Genomic DNA, 19,681 nt, shown 5'->3' with positions numbered 1-19,681 from the left:
ATCCCCGAGGGTAAATTCAGTTAGTCTGGTAGAATCTCTGTTAGAATGAGACAGCCTGATGGCTGTAGGAGAGAAGGATCTTTTGTATCTCTCCGTCCTGCAACAGAGAGAGAGGAGCCGTCCACTGCTGTTTTTTTGCTCCATAAAGGTTTTGTGTAGCGGATGATCTGGCTATTTCAGGATGGACTCGGACATGTTGACAGGACATCTCTCCACCACCTCCTCCAGTGTGTCCAACCTGGCTCCATTCAGAACCAGCTCTTTAGACCAGTCTGTCCAACCGCCTTCATCTCTGTGTCTGATGCTGCCTCCCCAGCAGACTGCAGCATAAAACAACACACTACCACCACAGACTGATAATACATCTGCAGCATCTTACTACAGATGTCCAGAGATCTGAGCTTCAAGAAGAAAAAGAGGCGGCCCTGCCCCTTTTTGTAGAGAGCGTCAGTGTTTAGGGACCAGTCCAACTTATTATCCAGGTATACACCTAGATACTTAGTACTTGGCACCACCTCCATGTCCACCCCACAGGTATTCATGTGTTTGATAAGTTTACAACACAAATGTTTTATTCATTATTTGTGTGATTTAAACAGCTGTCTATGCAGTAAATGCTTTACTAAACACGACAAAAATTTTAAAAAAGCAGGGGTCTCAGTGAGATGAACGCCTCACACCCTCAGTGGGGATTGACATGTTTAATCCTATTATTCTAAATTGGCCCTTTAATTGCTTCTGACCTTCTTCATAAGGAATACAAGTTGCCTGGGTATGCCCATGCTGCCTTGCACACTCGATTTTGTTTCGAACTGCAAGGCGGCATGGTGTCCATGGCCGATTCTTAGCCCTGCTTTTAGTATCCAATCACAGAACGGGGAGGGACGGCAAGACGATGACGTGTACTACTGGACAGACGGAAGCTTGTAGTTTTCTTACAGATCCAACATGGCTGCAGCAGACGCCAAGCTCTCTTTGGATCTAGCTGTAGACACTGTTCTAGATAGTTCAGAAAGAAAGTTTATTCTAAAAGAAGAACGTTTGGCTTTACACTCCTTTATCACCACCAAAAAGGATGTTTTAGCCTTGCTGAGAAACAGGATTTGACAAAAGCCTAATCTACCAACTAGCCCCGTTAGTGGCTAAACTAATGGGGTTTAGTGAGACCCCGGACGTTGTGCTCGTCTCACCATTGATCGCCTTGATGGAGGACCAGATATAATTAATAAATATATGTCTGAAGAGTGTGCATATGTCGAGTGTCCATCTTCCTTCATATATATCTTGCACAAACGGCAATAAACGTTTGGCGCCATCGTGTAAACATCAGTCGTCTTTTTCCTCGATGCTTCCTCGTTGAATTTCTGTCACTCTACATATGTCATCTGGTATAACTGATACTAGCTAAGAGCTACATACAGACACTTATGATAGACATTCGTAGCGCCCAATAAACGGCTCTGGAGGATCATAAACCACGCCTCCTCTACGGAAAAATGAAAAGGCAGTGGCCAGACTATATCTCATTTGCGATATAGTCTGGTGTTAGCCAGGCTAGTATAGAAGCCCCAGTTGGATGAAAACGGAATTTTTGTGATTTTGTTGTTGTTCCACTAAATCAGAAACCCAGAACAATCATTATTCTTAACTCGAATCAAGTCAGGTCTGAAAATGAAGACATTTATTGACTGTTTTATGTGTGTTATGTGCTTTTATTTTCACATTTGAGAATTCAGATTTTACTACCCAGCCAACAGAACATTTAAAAAAACAAATAAAAACAAATGGAAACCAACTAAAAACTATGTTACATTTAAAAGATTTTCTATGTGCAAAAAAAAGACCTCCATGGTGGAATTTCATTTAATCTCACATCATACTGAGAGCATCTCAATAACATCTGTACCTGCTTCATGTGTTCTAGACAAAAACAGACAACAGATTGTGAATTAAGACGCTTCTGAATCAAGGAACCAAACAGAAACAACCTGGACAGGAGTGGTGTCTCTTGTTCTCTGTCTCATCATGACAGCCATCTTAGTCTTTTCTGATCGGCTCACACACACTGGAGTGTTTGCTCCCACAGACCTTCCTGCTCTCATTCCATAGAGAGCTGCACACTGTCCGTCTGGCCCTGCTGCTGCTCAAATTTCCTGGCTAAAAAAAGACAAGAGAGAAGAATATTTCAATTTATCACATTACCCAGAATGTAAACAGACATGAAACACAGGTACCTTTTAAACCGATCAAGGTCTAATTCATCAAACTAAACATCTGTCAGTTATGAAGGGTTTACCAGTGGTGGAAGAAGTATTCAGATCCCTTGAGTAAAAGTACTAATACCACACTGTGAAATGACAAGTAAAAGTCCTGCATTCAAAACTTACTGAAGTAAAAGTACAAAAGTATCAGCATCAAAATGTACTTAAAGTATGAAAAGTAAAAGTACTTGTTATGTAGAATGTACCAATCAGGCTGTTTTATATATTCTAAATATATTATTAGATTATTTGTATTGATTTATGTATGTATTTATGTAACTTACTACTTCAAATACTGTTATGAGGTTTAATTAAAAAATGTCTAATCACTTTAAATAAAAAAAAAAAAGAAGTATTTTTATATTATATCTTGACCTGTAAAGTACCTAAAGCTGTCAGCTAAATGTAGAGGAGTAAAAAGTACAATATTTACCTCAAAATATAGTGGAGTATAGTGAAGTATAAAGTTACATCATTAGAAATATTCAAGTAAAGTACAAGTACGTCAAAATTTTCCTTAAGTCCAGTACTTCAGTAAATGTACTTTCCACCATTGGGGTTTACAGAAGTAAAGAAGACTCTCTGACGTTTAACAAAATTATATGAATAATAATAATGGCTTGACAACATTGTTACATAGGGTATGGTGCAAAACACATTTTGGATGATAAACCCAAATCTATGCTGTGTTTTTCACTACTAATCGACACTAATGCTCACCCAGGGAGTACATCTCCAGCTGCTGCCGCAGGCGCACCTTCTGCAGGCTGTCGTAGAAGTTTGGCTCCGGGCTGCTGCCAACAGTGGGAGGCAGAGCGAAGATACGCATGATCTTCCTCTTGTTTCTACGTTAAAGGTAAACAGAGAGATTTCAGAAATATTTTATGACTTAAATAATGGCATTACATTAAAAAAAAAATACATATGGAGATTTATATGAAGCCCGAATTAGCCAGAAGACCCCAGAAATAATGTATAACTTAAATATTGCATGCATGGTGTACGATTTTTTCCCCATGAAACCAAGAAAATACGAACATTTTCAAAAGGAGTTTGGTGTGATATTTAATATTTAAAAACGAGACGCAAAGGGTGAACAGAGAGGTTTCAGGCTATATTGGCTATAATAAAGATGGAATTACATGCAAATATATTACATTTAGAGAATTATATGAAGGCCATGAGACCCAATACATTTTTTATAACTTAAATATTGATGCATGGCGTGCGATTATTTCCATGAAACCAAGGAAACATTAAAATACGAATATTTTAAAAAGGACTCTGGAATGATTTTTAATATTTCGAAACGAGACGCGAAAGGTGAACAGACAGGTTTCAGAGAGCAAGACAGATATAATGAACAGGATATATTTGCTATAATTAAAATGGCATTACATTAAAAAAATATATTACATTTAGAGAATTATATGAAGGCCGAATTAGCCAGGAGACCCAATAAATATTTCATAACTTAAATAATGATGCATGGTGTACGATTATTTCCATGCAACCAAGGGACTTTTAAAATAGGAACATTTTCAAAAGGAGTCTGGTGCTGTACAGAGTGTAGCCGTTTTATCCTCTGGTGGTGCAGTAGACTCACTTTCTGGCGTACATGAGCAGGCCGAAGCTGACCAGGATCACCAGCAGGTAGACGTTAGTCGCCTCGTTCCAGGCTTCGTGCACCGAGTAGTCGATAGACTCGGGCTCGTGACCACCCATTGAAACACGACAACTACACCCAGATGCGGGTAAATATGTCAAAGAGGAGATTTAATATGTCCGCTATCTTAGCTCATATCTATTCAACCATATCAACAATGTAAACACTATGACGCCATATCCGCCTTCTTCCTCTCCTCAGCTTCCGTGGAGCCCACTCGCTCCGAGGCGCGCTGTTGCCCCCTACAGTCCACAGTGTCAACTACAGCCTAAATGGAGTCCAGCTAATTTGAACATCATTTGGGAATACCTTGCATAGATGTATATTTATTGAGTCAGGGTCTCTGCAGGTTTCAACAAATCAAATTTAAGACTTTTTAAGACTTTTTGAAGACCATAATGAATACAATTTAAGACCCATTTCACATCCATATTGGCAAAAAAGTACAAAAGACATGAAGGAAAATTGGAGGCCAGGTATGACTTGCAAAGTTTATGAATTTATTCACAACTCAAATTGTGACCAGGCTGCACAGGTAATAAGTTCTGTTTTGGAGTTTTGTTACAGTGTCCTCAAACATCAAAACATATTTTTTATTTTTTATTTTAAGAGAATCTTAGACATTTAAGGCCTTAAATTCAAAGACGCACATTCAGAGACGCTTAGCCTTTTTAAGACCCCGCAGATACCCTGTTGAGTGGAAATTAATTTCTTCTAAAATGTGATTTAAAAGGAAAACACAACTAAAATCATTGATCAATTACCTGTAAAGTGATCAAATCTTCATAAATTGAAACAAGCTCTGCAGGCCTGGGAAATTATTTAGAATCATATAGGAATTGGAATATTTAAAATAAATATATATTTTTTAAATCACTATTGTTATAGTTAAACAACTTAAAGTTGCTGTAAACAATATTCAAACCATTAGGCTTATAGAACAGCAAAACACTTAAATTTGACAATTTTTTGACAAAAATTAACATACTTTTTTGACTGACTTATTTTACTTTTATGACTTTTTTTCAGTTTCTGGACATCGCATAATTGGTGTTTTTCTGTCATTTCATTTCCCATTCTATGGTGTTTTTTCACTATTTTTGGACAAACTATACTACCACATGTATCAACAGAGTATAATTGGGCCATTTCTAGCATTTTTAGGCATTTCAAAGTTTGACAGTTTATGACAAAAAGCAACATACAATATTGGTACATAAAGTGTTTTTCTGTTTTTTTTTCTGGCACATTATGCTCTAATATGTATCAACAGACTACAAATGAGCCATTTTATAAGATATTTAGGCATTTTAAAATTTGACAAATTTTAACAAAAATCAACATGATATAGTATGACTTTTTTCAAGGGTTAATTTTTGGACATCCCATTATGTGGTATTTTTCTGTCATTTCTGGCCATAAAAATCCAGAAATACTTGGAGCAGTGTTGCTAGCCATTACTGACTTTAAAGTTTGTTTCATTCGCAGAATGCAGGCTCTAATATGTATCAACAGACTATAATTGACCCATTTTAAGCATTTTAAAATTTGACAATTTTTGACAAAAATCGACATGCTATAGTATGACATTTTGGGACATCCCATTATATGGTGTTTTTTCCACTATTTTTGGACAAACTATACTACCACATGTATCAACAGAGTATTATTGGGCCATTTCTAGCATTTGAAGTCATTTTAAAATTTCACAATTTTTGACAAAAATCAACAAAATGGTATTGATAAATACATAGTTTTTCTGGCAAATTATGCTCTAAAATGTATCAACAGAATATAATTGACCCATTTTAAGCACTTTAGGTATTTGATAATTTTTGACAAAAATCGGGCCATATTATGCTCAAAGAGATTCAATGCAATTCAGATTCCCTTAAAGACATGGGAACAATAATATAAAAAGGAGAAAATAAAGGGGAAGGGGGGAGAAACAGAGGTCGTTGGGGACTTGGACCAAATGACTTGGGTCACAAGTCTGGAAAAAATACACAAGAAGGGAACCTCTGCACCATTTCAGTTTAGCAATGCATAAAGAATTGGACATTGCAAATTTAAACCAACAAACACGAAATAATAGCAATAAATAAACTAATAATGAAAATGTAAAAATAAAAATAATAAAACAATAAAAATCATAAAAATTATAATTTAGAAAATGATAGTAAAACATGTAACAATAAAAATATAATACAAATAAATACAAATCCTAAAAACATTATTTCTCCTTCTTTAATGATGGGCTTGATTACAACCAGCAGTAATGCGGCCTTATATTTTGTATATGTGATAGAACAACCACACTTGAAGAAAATGACCTGATAGACAAAATAGGATGCAACAATGTAAGTTTATTGTTCAAGTTTACAGTCGATCCGAACCATCCAGTGGTCTGCACACAGTCCTGCCTGAAGCACCAACATTCTGCTATTCAATATGCTTCACTGCAGGAAACACGGCTCCATAGTGGTGTTGAAGAAACTAATACATGTAAAAACACGTTAGTATTGTAGCGGATGGTTAAAATCTGTAACTCAACTGGTGTTACATAATTCTAACAATGACACTGAGGGAAAAACAGAAAGTTCGGTTTACACTTGAACCTTTTTTTAACCATATTTAATCAGGTCAATTTCATTCATTATCAGCAATGACATGGTGCCTTATTTACACAAATACCTTTGTTGCATCACACTGGTTTATTTTTAATTTTTTTCAAAATTATCTTACTTTTCAAAATAGAGTTTTACTAATTCATAACTACAGAATACATAAAGCTGCATTTAACATAATTGCTGTAATTAATAACTTTATACATGAAACAAGGACAAAGTATTAGAAATAACAGCAGGCTTTTAGCCCCGATAACTGCAGTGGTTCATCACGTTACAGATGAGAGCTGCAGGAAAGTGTTTCTCACACGATAAGACAGGAAAAAACACACACACACAAAAAACAATATATGTGGTTGCTACTCCTAGCAAATATGAAAACGGCATGGTAGCTACAACTCCACAGAAAGCCGAGGTGTTAGTGCTTCGTCAACACTTTGTTGTAGATTTTTACGGAGCAAAATGAGCACACTTCTTAAAGTTAATGGGCCAATGTTAGAAGAAACCAGCTCAACTTTAGCGCCAAAACCAAACCAGCAATATCGTACATGGACAGACACAATATGATCTGTAAAAACTTCTTATAAAGACTTCACTGATGCTCAAATGCTTCAAAGTTATCATGGTGGTCAAATCATTCAAAAATCTACAAAGGAGTAAATGATGGAGAGCCTGTGACCATTTAGTTCTGTCTCAGGCTAAACACACAGTAGGAGTGCTGACAGACAAACAAAAAGGACTTTAAAAAAAAATGTCTGACACGATGACCCAACTCAAGTGACACAACAGCTAAATGCTTCAAAATAAGACTCAAAATATTGCAAAGAACCAGTGGCAATTGACAGCATTTAAGCTACGATAACCAATCAGTTCACTACCTTCTTATAATAACTATATATATACACATAAAGGGGGGAAAAAAAATCGAAATCAAACCTTTATCACCAAGGAAAACCTTAAAGCAAGCAGTAAATATGCTGTTATTTATCATTTATTTACAACACATAAGCTATTTTTTTAACAGGTGTATGCAAATAATGAAGCAAGTTGTTAGTTATTGGAGCACACAGGGACTGTGTGTGGGTGACGTTTTAAACATGCAGATTCAGTGCTCCCTCTAAGCCTTTAGGGTGAAAAGGGGACCACGACACTCAGCAGGTAGAAAGACAGACCAGCTCACTTCCATTAAAACAGTTCTTTCATATCTGGGAGTTATTGTATCATTGTAGCATTGTAGAGAAATTGCTTATCAAGTCAAAGTTGTAATTTCACGATTTTGTGTCGTTTATCCTAGGTGTGTCCCTATAACAACATCTGGATTTACAGTGAATCTGTTTGATAAAACTGCTACCAATTGGTTCTAATTGTACTGTAGGCCTTTATGCTCTAACATTATCGGCAGCAGTTTATCTGAACAGTTTGGCCTGTGCAGATGTAGCCCTGTAGAGGATGGATGTACAGTCATGGAAAAAATTATTAGACCACCCTCGTTTTCTTCATTGTATTGTTCATTTTAATGCCTGGTACAACTAGATGTACATTTGTTTGGACAAATATGATAAGAACAAAAACAAAAACAGGCTCATAAGAGTTTAATTTTAGAGCTGACATCTAGACATTTTCCATGGTTTTATTGATAATGATTTTGGTTATTATCAAGAAAAACATGTTAAATGTCTAGATATCAGCTCCTAAACTCTTTTGAGGTATTTTTGTTGTTATCATTATATTTGTCCAAACAAATGTACCTTTAGTTGTACCAGGCATTAAAATGAACAAAAAAATGAAGAAAAAGGCTGGTCTCTTAATTTTTTCCATGACTGTATGTGCAGAAACGTAGCCCAAATATTGCTAGCTGGCATATAGTTATGAAGAAATAATACATGGTTATTGCAGAGCAGCATCTGTGTAATGTGGCCAAACTCTTAACTGCTTCTCTTGCCTGATCTGTCCTTCTGCCAGCGGTGGCTGTATTAGTAGCAGTGGCTATACAGCATCTAGAAGCTGAAATATTTGGCCATTGTAGTGTATATTTGTGTATCTGTTGTTGCAGCATTAGCACTGGCTATCAGCAGGCTGGCCTGAGGTCAGTATCTAATCAAAGCAGTTTCTTTTGCGTTATTGCTACAGCTATCAGTTTTAGCACTAGCAGTACTACACTAGTATCAGCAAGCGATAGGTCAAGCTATGTTAGAGGCTACTACAAGCTATTTCTGCCAATCAGACGTTTACTTTTACAAAATGCGTGGTGTTAGCGGACTGGAAGCAAATGCATGCAGTGATGTGGAGCGGCGTGGTCTAGGAGCTCTATGGCGGTGGCTGTGTGGTGAGGGGACAGGCGTAGAGGGAGCACTGATTGATTCACTGCTGTCACATCAGTATGTCCAGGTCGTCGCCGTGGTCGTCCTCCTCTGTCACCCGCAGCGCCAGCACCTCCTCGTTCAGAAACAGTCCACTCAGACGCTCCTTGCGGGCCTGTCGCTGCTCTTTCATCTGCCGCTTGCGGAGGGCTTTCTGCTGGAGCTTACGCTGCTTGGACCGTTTCTGGAAGACGGAGTGACGAGAGAGAGAGGTTAGAGATGAAAACAGGATGAAAGTGTTGAGGTGCAACATTTTTTTTTTTTTTAACATGTTTTTATTTGAAGAAATGAACATTGATCACAGATATTCAACATACATCATTTTCCCTATTATCTTTCCCCTCCACTATCCCCATCATGCTGTCAATACGAAAAAAATAAGTAAATAATGAAAATAAACTTGTGAGTGAGAAGCACACCTCAAATGTTATAGGCATGAAAATATATACAAGGTTAAAATAATACTGTAATACAAACTAAATAAAGATAAACAAAATAAATGAAATAAAAATAAAGGAAAGAAAAAATATATAAATATATTAATAAGAGAAAAAGTGGACATCAAGACAGTACAAATCGCTATTTGCCTTCTTTAATTTTTTTTGAGGTGCACCATTATGCGACATAAAATGAAGCAGAGCAGGGTCAGAGTTAGTTTGAGGCAAAGAAAGCCTGACTGATACAGGATTTGATGCTGATACTGATGTATGAGGGGAAAAAATTCACCAATAAAGCGGCCAATATAGTGGGTTTTTAGATAATAAAAGTGAATGAAAGTGTCTTTACTTTTTAGGTTCAGCACTTATTTTGTAGTTTTATCTTATGAAACTAGAAGACCTAAGGAATCCCTTGGAGCATGTCAGGATATAATGTCGGGAAGTTACTGAAATAACTCTGCAAAGCTAGGCTATTTTTCATTTGGATTTTCAAAACGGTCATGTGACCTCTGATGTCCTGATATCTAAATGAATGAAATGAGCTCTCTAGGTTACCACAAGTCTCCTCTTTACATACATACCATGCTACCAATGCTGATAACATGCACTTTAAGGCAACAACCTAATATATTTTCTCATGCATTAAAATGTGGTATGTCTGACAACTTTACGTGTATATTTGTGCACACTGAGGTCCCTAAACAGGCTTTGAATGACATAAATTGGGTATCAGTGGAAAGCTGAGACTCTTGTGGATTCAATGAGCCCAGTTTCCTTCATGTGAGCTGTTTTAAGTCATCAGTAGTGGCCAGTTCATTGCAGTGAGGGCATTTCTTGAGTCTCGATCTCACTGTTTAAAATGAGCTGCTGTGACCTCTAGGATAATCACAGCCTCATGAAAATGTACAACCATAAACTAGAGACCTAGAGCGTTCAGAGGATGTGCAGCTTTCCTAGACAGTTATATTGTAAAAAATAGTAATATTGAAAGTAAGGGCTGTTTGAAGTACAGAAGTGCTCGTCATCCAATCAGACTTCAGATAGCAACAATGTTCTGAGCCTCATACACCTTATTAGGTTTACTTCATTAATTGATTATGTCATGTTTGTTAGATTTTTGACCAGAACAACCTGACAAACAGTGCTGAGCTGAATCTCTAATTAATCTTCAGGTTCACAGCTTTCAGATGATGATCACCACTTCTGTGTAACCTGACCTGCTATCTCCCCCTAAACAGCCACTGCCCACAACCCCCAGTTCTCAGTAAAAGGTCTGTAATAAGAGGTTATGGAATATTTAGCATTATTATACATCATATAAACCATTCCCAGAGATGAACACTCAAGATTAAATAAAAATGTAACAAATAAATATAACTGTTTGGTGTCATTTGCTCACAATATAAATAAAATCTTTAAAAAAAAACAGCTATATGAAATCTTTTCTAAATCCCCCCTAAGCATAATTTCCTGCACTATGTTGTCATAAAAAATATGATGTTGTTCAATTATTTTGATTGAAAGCATTCATGTTTTCTAATTATAATCTCTGGACAGCAATGATGCTTCATAACTTGCTAACCAATATGTACCTTGTGTTTTCAAAAAACAATTTGCATGACAATTTTGGTTTTCAAAGATGCAGAAAATGTTGTAGTACTAAAATTACCCTGACAAAACTTTTTCACATTTTTTAAAAATAGGTTATCTAGTCAAAACCCTTATCCACCTTATACTAGACTCTTCCTGTCTGTTCTATGTCATCAAAATGGAATTAGAAACATCTAGTGTAAAAGTAACAAGACCAGGAAACTAGACATTGTTTTCACTTCACTCAGAAACAAATGTTGATGGTTCTTACTTTAGAGTCTCGTATGCGTTCTGCAGCACTGGAAAGGTTGCCATCGCTGTGAGCTCTGCTAATGTTGGCAACGCTGCTTCCACTACAGGCCGATGCCGTACCACCTGGAACACAAGCAAACGTAAACAGTATTACTGACTGCAAAATAATTGAAAATTATTTTGAAATGTTACTTAATGTTGGAGCTGCAACAATTATTCGATTAATCGAACAATAACCGATTGTTAAATTAATCATCAACTATTTTGATAATGTAATAATTGGTTTGAGCAGTTTTTTAAAGACAAAAGTCCAAATTCTCTGATTTCAGCTTCTTCAATGTGAATATTTCTGGTTTCTTTGTTCCTTTATGACAACAAACTGAATATCTCTTTGGTTTGTGGACAAAACAAGAGATTTGAGGACGTCATCTTGTGGTTTGGAGATACTGATTGATATTTTTATACATTTTATTGACCAAACAAATAATCGATTAATCGTTTAAATAATCGACAGATTAATAGATAATGAAAAGAATAATTAGTTGTAGCCCTAGTTAATGTTACAATTTCTTATATTTTTTACCAATAAAAGGGCCTTTCTGTCACTGTTCATTCACAGCAGCTGAGCGGACACTGCCCCGTCGCTGCAGGACCCTGTTGTGGAGGCACCATTACTGCTATTTATGTGCTCACCTGCTACAGAGTTGGAGGCTGTGGAGCCGGTGGAGGAGCTGGCAGAGCTAACCATGCTGGCGTTGCTGCTGCTTGCTCCACTGACTCCTCCGGTGCTGGCGCTGCTGTGGCTGCTCCTCTTCCAGCCCTCTCTAGTGCTGCTGGCCCGCTGCCTCGGGCTGTGCTCTCTGATGTAGTTACGCACCTGGTGACATCACACAGGTCAGAAAAAAATCTACTTTAAGCATGCTGCATTACTCTGGGTTACAATTGCATTGGTTTAGAAATACATGAGCAAGGAGTTATTCTCTTCAATACACAACACTGACCAACAGACATCGTGGCATTAAATAACCTAAATGCATTTAAATTTATTCTTCACATGAAATGGATTACATATAAACCCTAAAAGCACAGGTGAAAATCAGACTTTCATGTTCATGGACAACTGTTTTTATAGGGAATGACATTTCTTTGCAGACGGTTACTAAATATTCTTTGTTAACATATTTATTTGACATGTACAGGTGCATCTCAATTAATGAGAATATCACAGGAAAGTTTATTTTTTGTCAGTAATTCAATTAAAAAAGTGGAAATAACACATTATATAGCTCCATTACACGAAGAAAGAAACATTTCATGTCTTAATTGATTTAATTTATTCTAATTATAATGATTATGGCTTACACTTAATGAAGACCTAAAATTCAGTGTCCTAAAAAAAATTGAATATTACAAAAGACCAATTTTAAAAAGTGTGTTTAATATGGAAATGCTGGCCTCTGAAAAGTATGTCCATCTATATGACTTGGTTGGGACTGTTTGTCTTGAGCTAAATAGACTTTTCATCATATTCTAGTTTATTTAGGTGCACATGTACAGTTGGTGGTGTATTTCAGAGTTACTGCTCACCTGTTTGAGTTTCTCGTCTGTGAGACAGTTGAGCTCGATGATGAACTCGCTGTCGGTGGGAGAGATCTGAGCGCAGGGGTCGATGATCTTGATGATGTCCAGCTGCTCTCTGAGGCCCATCTCTGTGCTGACCTTCCGACTCAGGTACTCGATGTACTCCACCTGCAAGTGGAAACACAGACGTGTAGTTTGAGATTTGTTCCTTTTGTCAAGGTATTTTCTATTTAACAGACTACTACTGAAGCAGTAAGTAGGGAATGAAAAAGTCAAAACCAAGCTAAATTCAATCTATAAGGTTAAAAACTGTCCAATAAAATATTGTTTATATCATAAGAGCCATCTGACTCGATAACATTTTTCTATAAGTGATTCGTATTTTAAATGCCGCTGTAATATGTGGCACTTAGCACCATGCATTATGTTCATCGTACATTACTACAACAATTCACAGAATACAAGACAGCAAAATAACATTGCATGAAAACAATATTCGTAAGAGGAAATAAATCATGAGGAAACGTGGCTAATTATTACTACAGCATTTTCATTGTGGCAATGCAATGGCATTATTGGGGCTTATTTTTTTACAAAGCACCACTTGACTTGGAAGACATGAAATTTCAGTGCAAATGTTGATATGTAATAATTTCAATAACAACTTGAACCAACTTGGATTCCAGGTGCCAATGAGTGAGGCAGAATTGTCAACGAACCATAAGAATAACTTTTCTACTGAGATGTTAGATTGTAAACAGAATGCCATCACACTGCTGGCCCAAGTTTTGGAATCTGCAATGATGTGGCTTTTCAAAAATTAATTATGATATCCGCCCGTCTTGATAAAAGACTTGCCACCATACCCTATTTTATAATGAAAGGGGAAGTAATTCACTATTTTTCCATCAGTCATTTGAAAAGTGGTACTAATGTGCAGTTTAATGTATTAAATGTGATATTGTACAGTATGTTCTGTCGGGTGAAGTGTATATAATAGTGTAAATAATGTACGTTGCTTATAATTTTGGGTAAAGTTCACATTCAGAAAATCACTTCTTTTAATGTTGTTATCCAACTTCAGCTGTACGCCACATAGTGACACAAAAGCTTTGTGCATTTTCAATTTTTTACAAGGGATTCTGTTCAATATGAACTTTAACTCATGGACTTCGATACAGACCTTTTTTTGCATAAACCTGTTGGAATGTTTTGAGATCAGAATACAACTAGAAAAAACCTTTTTGTTTGGACGTTACTTTAACGTAACAAAAACGTTACTGTGTCCATTGCTTAATATTGCAGCTGGTAAACAATAAAACAGACCATTTCAATGTATTTATATATATAGAAATAATTTATTACGTCCCTAGCACTAGACTAAACTGGTCTAATTTGTTCCCCTGGACAAATACTGAATTTGGAAAAACTGCTTTCAGTTTCTCTGCTGCATCTACCTGGAACATCTTACAACATTTTCTCAAACTCAACACAATTATAACTATGGGCCAGTTTAAAACTATGATAACCAATAACTCTGCCTTTCACTGCAACTGTTCAAATTTTTTTCAACTGTTTTGTCTGTTGTTTGTTCTTCAGTGTTTTTTCTCTGAGCTCTCGACATCATTGTAAATGAGGGGTTGCCCTCAATGATTCCTCGAGAAATAAATGAAGGATAAATGAAAAATGAAATGGTCTTGACAGCGCAGCTCCAAAAAATGAAGCATACAGAGTAACCTGTTTATTTAAAATGCAAGTCATGCCACAATCTAAAGATTACCAGAATCTTATATTAACCTAACTGGGACCTTAACTAGAAGAAAAACTAGTAGAGGGGTCAAGGAGGAGTCAGTTTCACCGTGGTTTTATCCTGAGAACTTAAAAACACAATAATACAGATAGGTGTGTTGGCTTGGTTTACTTGTTCATCGTTGGTCATGGCGCTCCATGGTAACTCATCCAGGTTGCGATGAGGGTGCGGCTTTGGCTTTCTCTTGGAAAACAGACAGGGTGAACTCGGCACGCTGGGGATGATGTCAGACAGGACATCACTGCCGCTGGCAATGTCACTTCCTGGCAACTGGGAGGACAGAAGGAGGACAGGCGGACAATGAGGGAGCAGAGAAAACACCAAACACCCATCTCAGTTATATAACCAGCCAGCAAACAACCAACCTGCCACTCAAATTCGCTGTCGGACCAGTCCCAGTAGGTGCTGATAGAGGAGGAGACATCGCTGCAAACACTGCCCTCTGGGAACAGGTCCAGAGACGTCAGTTCTTGGTCATCCAGAAGGGAGTAACAGTCGTCCTGATCCCCCACAGACACAGAGGAGAAGAGCTCCTCGCTGCACTCTGAGCTGGCAACACTCGTCCCACAGGAAGTAAGGTTCCACCTGAGGAACACCAAAGTATGTTCTATGATTCATTTCTGGAAATCTTCTCATCATTTCCCTCAGACTGACAGTTCAACCATGGCAATGCCTTTCTCTGTGTACCACATTATAAAGTTCATCTTAACAAGGGGATATACAAAACATGGATGCCTGAGGAGTCACTGAGGACACTTTTTAGATTTTAGGTTTCTTCAAATTAAGGTGATAAAATGCTTCTTTCACATTTTCTAATGGCAGTCATTTTTAGTACCATGTGACAATATAGTCACACCATGACCCTAACATAGTGGCAAGAGGTGTGTTGGAGTTCTTGATTTATAGAGACTCTATCCCACATCGGACACCGTTCATTCATTCCCTGATTGGACACATCTACAATGCTGCACTTTCCGGTGTTTTCACAGTCATTTCGAATAAGAACGCCACCACCAGTGAAGGTATAATTGATTTATACATATTTAACAATCTACGGGGGAAATTTAATTTTTGCAGATGGAGATTTACATGTCTAATTACAATACGAAAGTAAATCGGAGAGAAAGCAGTAAGAACGCCTGAGTGACACTCAGGCTTTATATTTACTGTACTGTATTTTATTGTAAAGGACAGAGGCATGGTGTGTTGATAACGATGGTTGCTAACAGTTATACTTATTTGGCTTACCCAGAAAAATCCAATTTCCCCCGAAAAACTCAGCAGCCCCCATTGTTTTATTGTTTTACAGCAAGAAGATCCAAGTGTCCGATTTGGGATACAATTAGCACACGGCTAATTCACCGGCGTTAGTGCCCTTTTGCTGACTCTGGTAAACCCGAGGCTGTTTTAACGTACACTATTAAAACAATATACGGTCTGAAAGATAAGAAGTTAGACTCTAGTTTCACACCATTTGATTAATTGGAATCATAACATGATCCTTTATAGTAGTAGTTAATGTGAGATGTTGACAGAATCTTAGCCGAACGGTGTCCGGTGTGGGATACAGTTACGCTATGTTGACACCTGTGTTTCATTACTGTATTATTTCAATTGAAAAGCAGCAAACCACCAATTGCCTATTTTATATATGGATGTGAGACAGTGCAAACACAGTGTGAAATATAAAAATCCTAGTGCACTGCCACAGTTGCAAACTGACTTTTCTGTCATTGTCAACCACAACATGTGCAACCTGACAAGCACATTAACATTAACATTGGCAGTGAGATGAATACCACAATGTGCAATGGCAGATTGGCACATCCTGCAGCTGTTTGTGGTCCAGCTTTTGTTGCTTAGGAAGCTCTAGCAGAAAGCTGGATTTTTGAGACAGGTGACATACATTTACACACACAAACACACGCTCTCTACTTGCCTGTTACTGTGGAAGCGGTGTAGAGGATCTGTTCTGTGGCACGATGACAGTTGACAGCCAAAGTCACTGACATCCAGGGTTCCCACATCACTGAGGTTGGCTCTTTGGGAGAGGAGAGGGAAAGGATCCTCTGGAGCTAAAAACTTCTCATACAGAGACTCAGACATGGCTAGATGTACCTGAAACAGAAACAGAGGGACTTATCAACAAAGATAGTTTCAGTTATTACCACCAAGTTCAGTAAAAGACATCTGAGACACACACAAAAAAGTAGTAAGTATCATTTGGGAAAGGTATTTTATTGGACTCCACGAATTTCACAAGTGTCAGTGACCCACATGATATGAATCTTTCGTTTAATTAAGTTTGTCTGTTTAATTTACTGATGCCATGTTTAGACAACATATATTTTGCTGATGTCCTTCTTTACTAATAAACCTAACTGTATTCAAGATAAGATATCCTAATAAGTAATAAGAATAAGAATTTAAAAAATTAGACATATTTAACAGGAATACATCAACAGTATGTTTGTGATCAAGTTCAAGAAATATTCTTATAGATTTTACATCAGATTTTTTACTATTGCATTTATATAAATATATAGAAATAATTTATTACTTCACATTCTGCTGGGTATATTGTGAAGACCTACAAGGCCTTATTGATATAATAATGCCATGATTAATGTATTGATTATATTTCATTTGATATTCTGAATCTGTAAAATAACTAAAGCTATAAAGTATAACGTTGCATTAAACAGAAACAGAAACAAAAATACAAGCACCTCAAATTTGTATTTGTAGGTAGGTTGTATTTGTACTTTACTTGAGTATTTCCTTTTTATGTAACTTTATACTTCTACTTCACTACATTTTGTAGGCAAATATTGTACTTTTAATCCACAACATTTAGCTGACAGCTTTAGTTACTTTTCAGGTCGAGATTTTAACATGAAAAACATGTAAAGTGATAAGACATTTTTTTTTTTAAATTAAACCTCACAACAGTATATGAAGTATTTAAAATGAGCCCTACCTTGAAAAAAAATGAAAACGCTGCATACATAAATGCATCAATACAAATAATCTAACAATATATTTAGAATATAAAACAAGTTACCTGAGTGGGTCCATTCTGCATAATGAGTACATTTTGATGCTGGTACTTTTGTACTTTTATTCAGTAAGTTTTGATGCAGGACTTTTACTGTAGTGGAGTCATTTCACAGTGTGGTATTAGTACTTTTAATTGAGTAAGGGATCTGAATACTATTTCCATTTTTATGTAAGCTTATAATTCTACTCCACTACATTTGAGGCAAACATAGTACATTTTACTCCACTACATTTAGCTGACAGCTTTAGTTACTTTTCAGGTTGAGATTTAACATGAAAAACATTTAAAGAGATTACTTTTTAAATAAAAGTTACCCCATTAACAGTATTAAGTAGTTAACATGCACTCTCTTTACAAATTTAAAACCCTGCTTACATAAATGCATCAATATATATTTTTCAATAATATATTTGGAATATATAAAACAGTCTGAGTGAGTCCATTCTGCATAAAAAGTACCTTTGATACTTTAAGTACATTTTGATGCTGATACTTTTGTAGTTTTACAAGTTTTGAATGGAGGACTTTTACTACATTACTTTTTCTCCATACATAAATGCATACATAAATCAATACAAATAATCTAATGATATATTTAGAATATATAAAACAGTCTGATTGGTACATTTTGATGCTGATACTTTTGTACTTTTACTTCAGTAAGTTTTGAATGCAGGACTTTTACTTGTAATGATTTTACATTCCACAGTATGTATTAGTACTTTTACTGAAGTAAGAGATTTCAATACTTCTTCCACCACTGCTGGTAGGTAAGTTAACTGAAAACTTATTTTCAATCATTAGCAACTCGAACTAATTTACATTTTGGGCCTCTGTTGGTAACATTAGTGACGTTAGTGTACAGAACCAATTCATATACCCAATATAGCTTTTTTCTAACCCACTATGGATGTTTACCCTCTGGAGTCCATCTATTTATTGAAAATACACGTTTTATTTGCAGTAATAACTTATTTATATATTATATTTTTATATGATATGTAGACAAGCTGAGAAAGCCAGTTGAAAGTACAATCATAGGAGCTTTCACAGTGTGCCATTTATGTTTCTAGATCATTTTTAAAATGTGAATTTTTTTTTCTACAATGAAAACTATTACTATTTTTAATTTACATGCAAATAGACTGTTTTGTAGTTTTATTATTTATTTCAGTTTTTTTGTGTGTATAAATGGTTACAAAAAAAAAAAAAAAGTACATTTCAGTAGACACCTGTGTCTTTTGTTTGTATTTTGGGTTCCTGGCAGCTTTATACTTTGTTAATTAAAATAAAATGAAAAATCTGACTGATAGCCAAGTTTGTGTGGAGAAAAAGGAGCCATGCATGTGATGTAAGGACAGACTGAAAGATGCTAAACAGAGACAGAAATTAATGCATAGGAAGTTGACAAATTTGAACCAAAATCTCCTGGACTTCAGAGGTTTAAAGAAAGTGCTCATCATGGTTATTGTTGACACTAGATGCCATGCTCGCTACTACGTGCTGCTCTTTTCTACTCCCGTAATTGTTGTTTTTCTTGACAACAAAACAGAAATGCTTTACTGTGAACAGTCCATCGTACGAGAAAAACACAGTCAAAATGAGAACAAGCGTTAAAATAAGAAGCTACGTTAGTGTGGGTACATGTTATATAAAGCGCTTTAACCGTGTTTGGTTCAGGAGATGATGATCGCTCTGTGACTGAAACACAACACAGCTAGCATCGTTAGCTCCCGTTAGCTGCTAATCCTCCAAATGTCCACGCAGCGTTTAGCAGGCCATTAAACGACACCTAACTTATCATTTCCCCCACAATCACTAGTGTGGACGCTCTTTAAACCTGGTAAAGTTGGAATTAAGAAGCTATCTGTGTTAAATACCAACCTTTTGTCGTTCAAATAATCATCATTTCTGCCACCTCCATTTGCAAATCCTTTCTTTTCTAACCGTTGATCTGAGCTGTCACCGCGAGACTCCCGGGAGCGCGCACGGCGTCATACGACGTAGAGGCAAGCACGGCGTCATGTGACGTAGAG

General features: G+C 36.5%; 2 protein-coding genes across 2 annotated transcripts; both read right to left on the bottom strand.

The window, feature by feature from the left end:
- Nucleotides 1–1,691: 1,691 nt before the first annotated feature.
- On the bottom strand, nucleotides 1,692–4,119 carry smim19 (small integral membrane protein 19). The gene is made up of 3 exons (XM_059346499.1): nucleotides 3,868–4,119; nucleotides 2,982–3,106; nucleotides 1,692–2,157 (listed from the first exon to the last, which is right to left on the bottom strand). The coding sequence occupies exons 1-3, from the start codon at nucleotides 3,984–3,986 to the stop codon at nucleotides 2,099–2,101; spliced, it is 303 nt and encodes a 100-aa protein (XP_059202482.1). The 5' UTR covers nucleotides 3,987–4,119; the 3' UTR covers nucleotides 1,692–2,098.
- Nucleotides 4,120–6,273: 2,154 nt separating this feature from the next.
- Nucleotides 6,274–19,620, bottom strand: fam199x (family with sequence similarity 199, X-linked). The gene is made up of 8 exons (XM_059346338.1): nucleotides 19,530–19,620; nucleotides 16,524–16,702; nucleotides 14,950–15,169; nucleotides 14,696–14,854; nucleotides 12,781–12,942; nucleotides 11,887–12,070; nucleotides 11,213–11,316; nucleotides 6,274–9,098 (listed from the first exon to the last, which is right to left on the bottom strand). Exons 2-8 carry the CDS (start codon nucleotides 16,688–16,690, stop codon nucleotides 8,925–8,927), a joined length of 1,170 nt encoding a protein of 389 aa, XP_059202321.1. The 5' UTR covers nucleotides 16,691–16,702; nucleotides 19,530–19,620; the 3' UTR covers nucleotides 6,274–8,924.
- Nucleotides 19,621–19,681: the final 61 nt, after the last annotated feature.

This window comes from Centropristis striata, chromosome 12 (assembly GCF_030273125.1).
Source record: "Centropristis striata isolate RG_2023a ecotype Rhode Island chromosome 12, C.striata_1.0, whole genome shotgun sequence".
In the NCBI taxonomy this organism is placed as follows: Eukaryota; Metazoa; Chordata; class Actinopteri; order Perciformes; family Serranidae; genus Centropristis; species Centropristis striata.
Note: the sequence above shows the minus strand (reverse complement) of the source record. Positions and strands in the feature narration are given on the sequence as shown.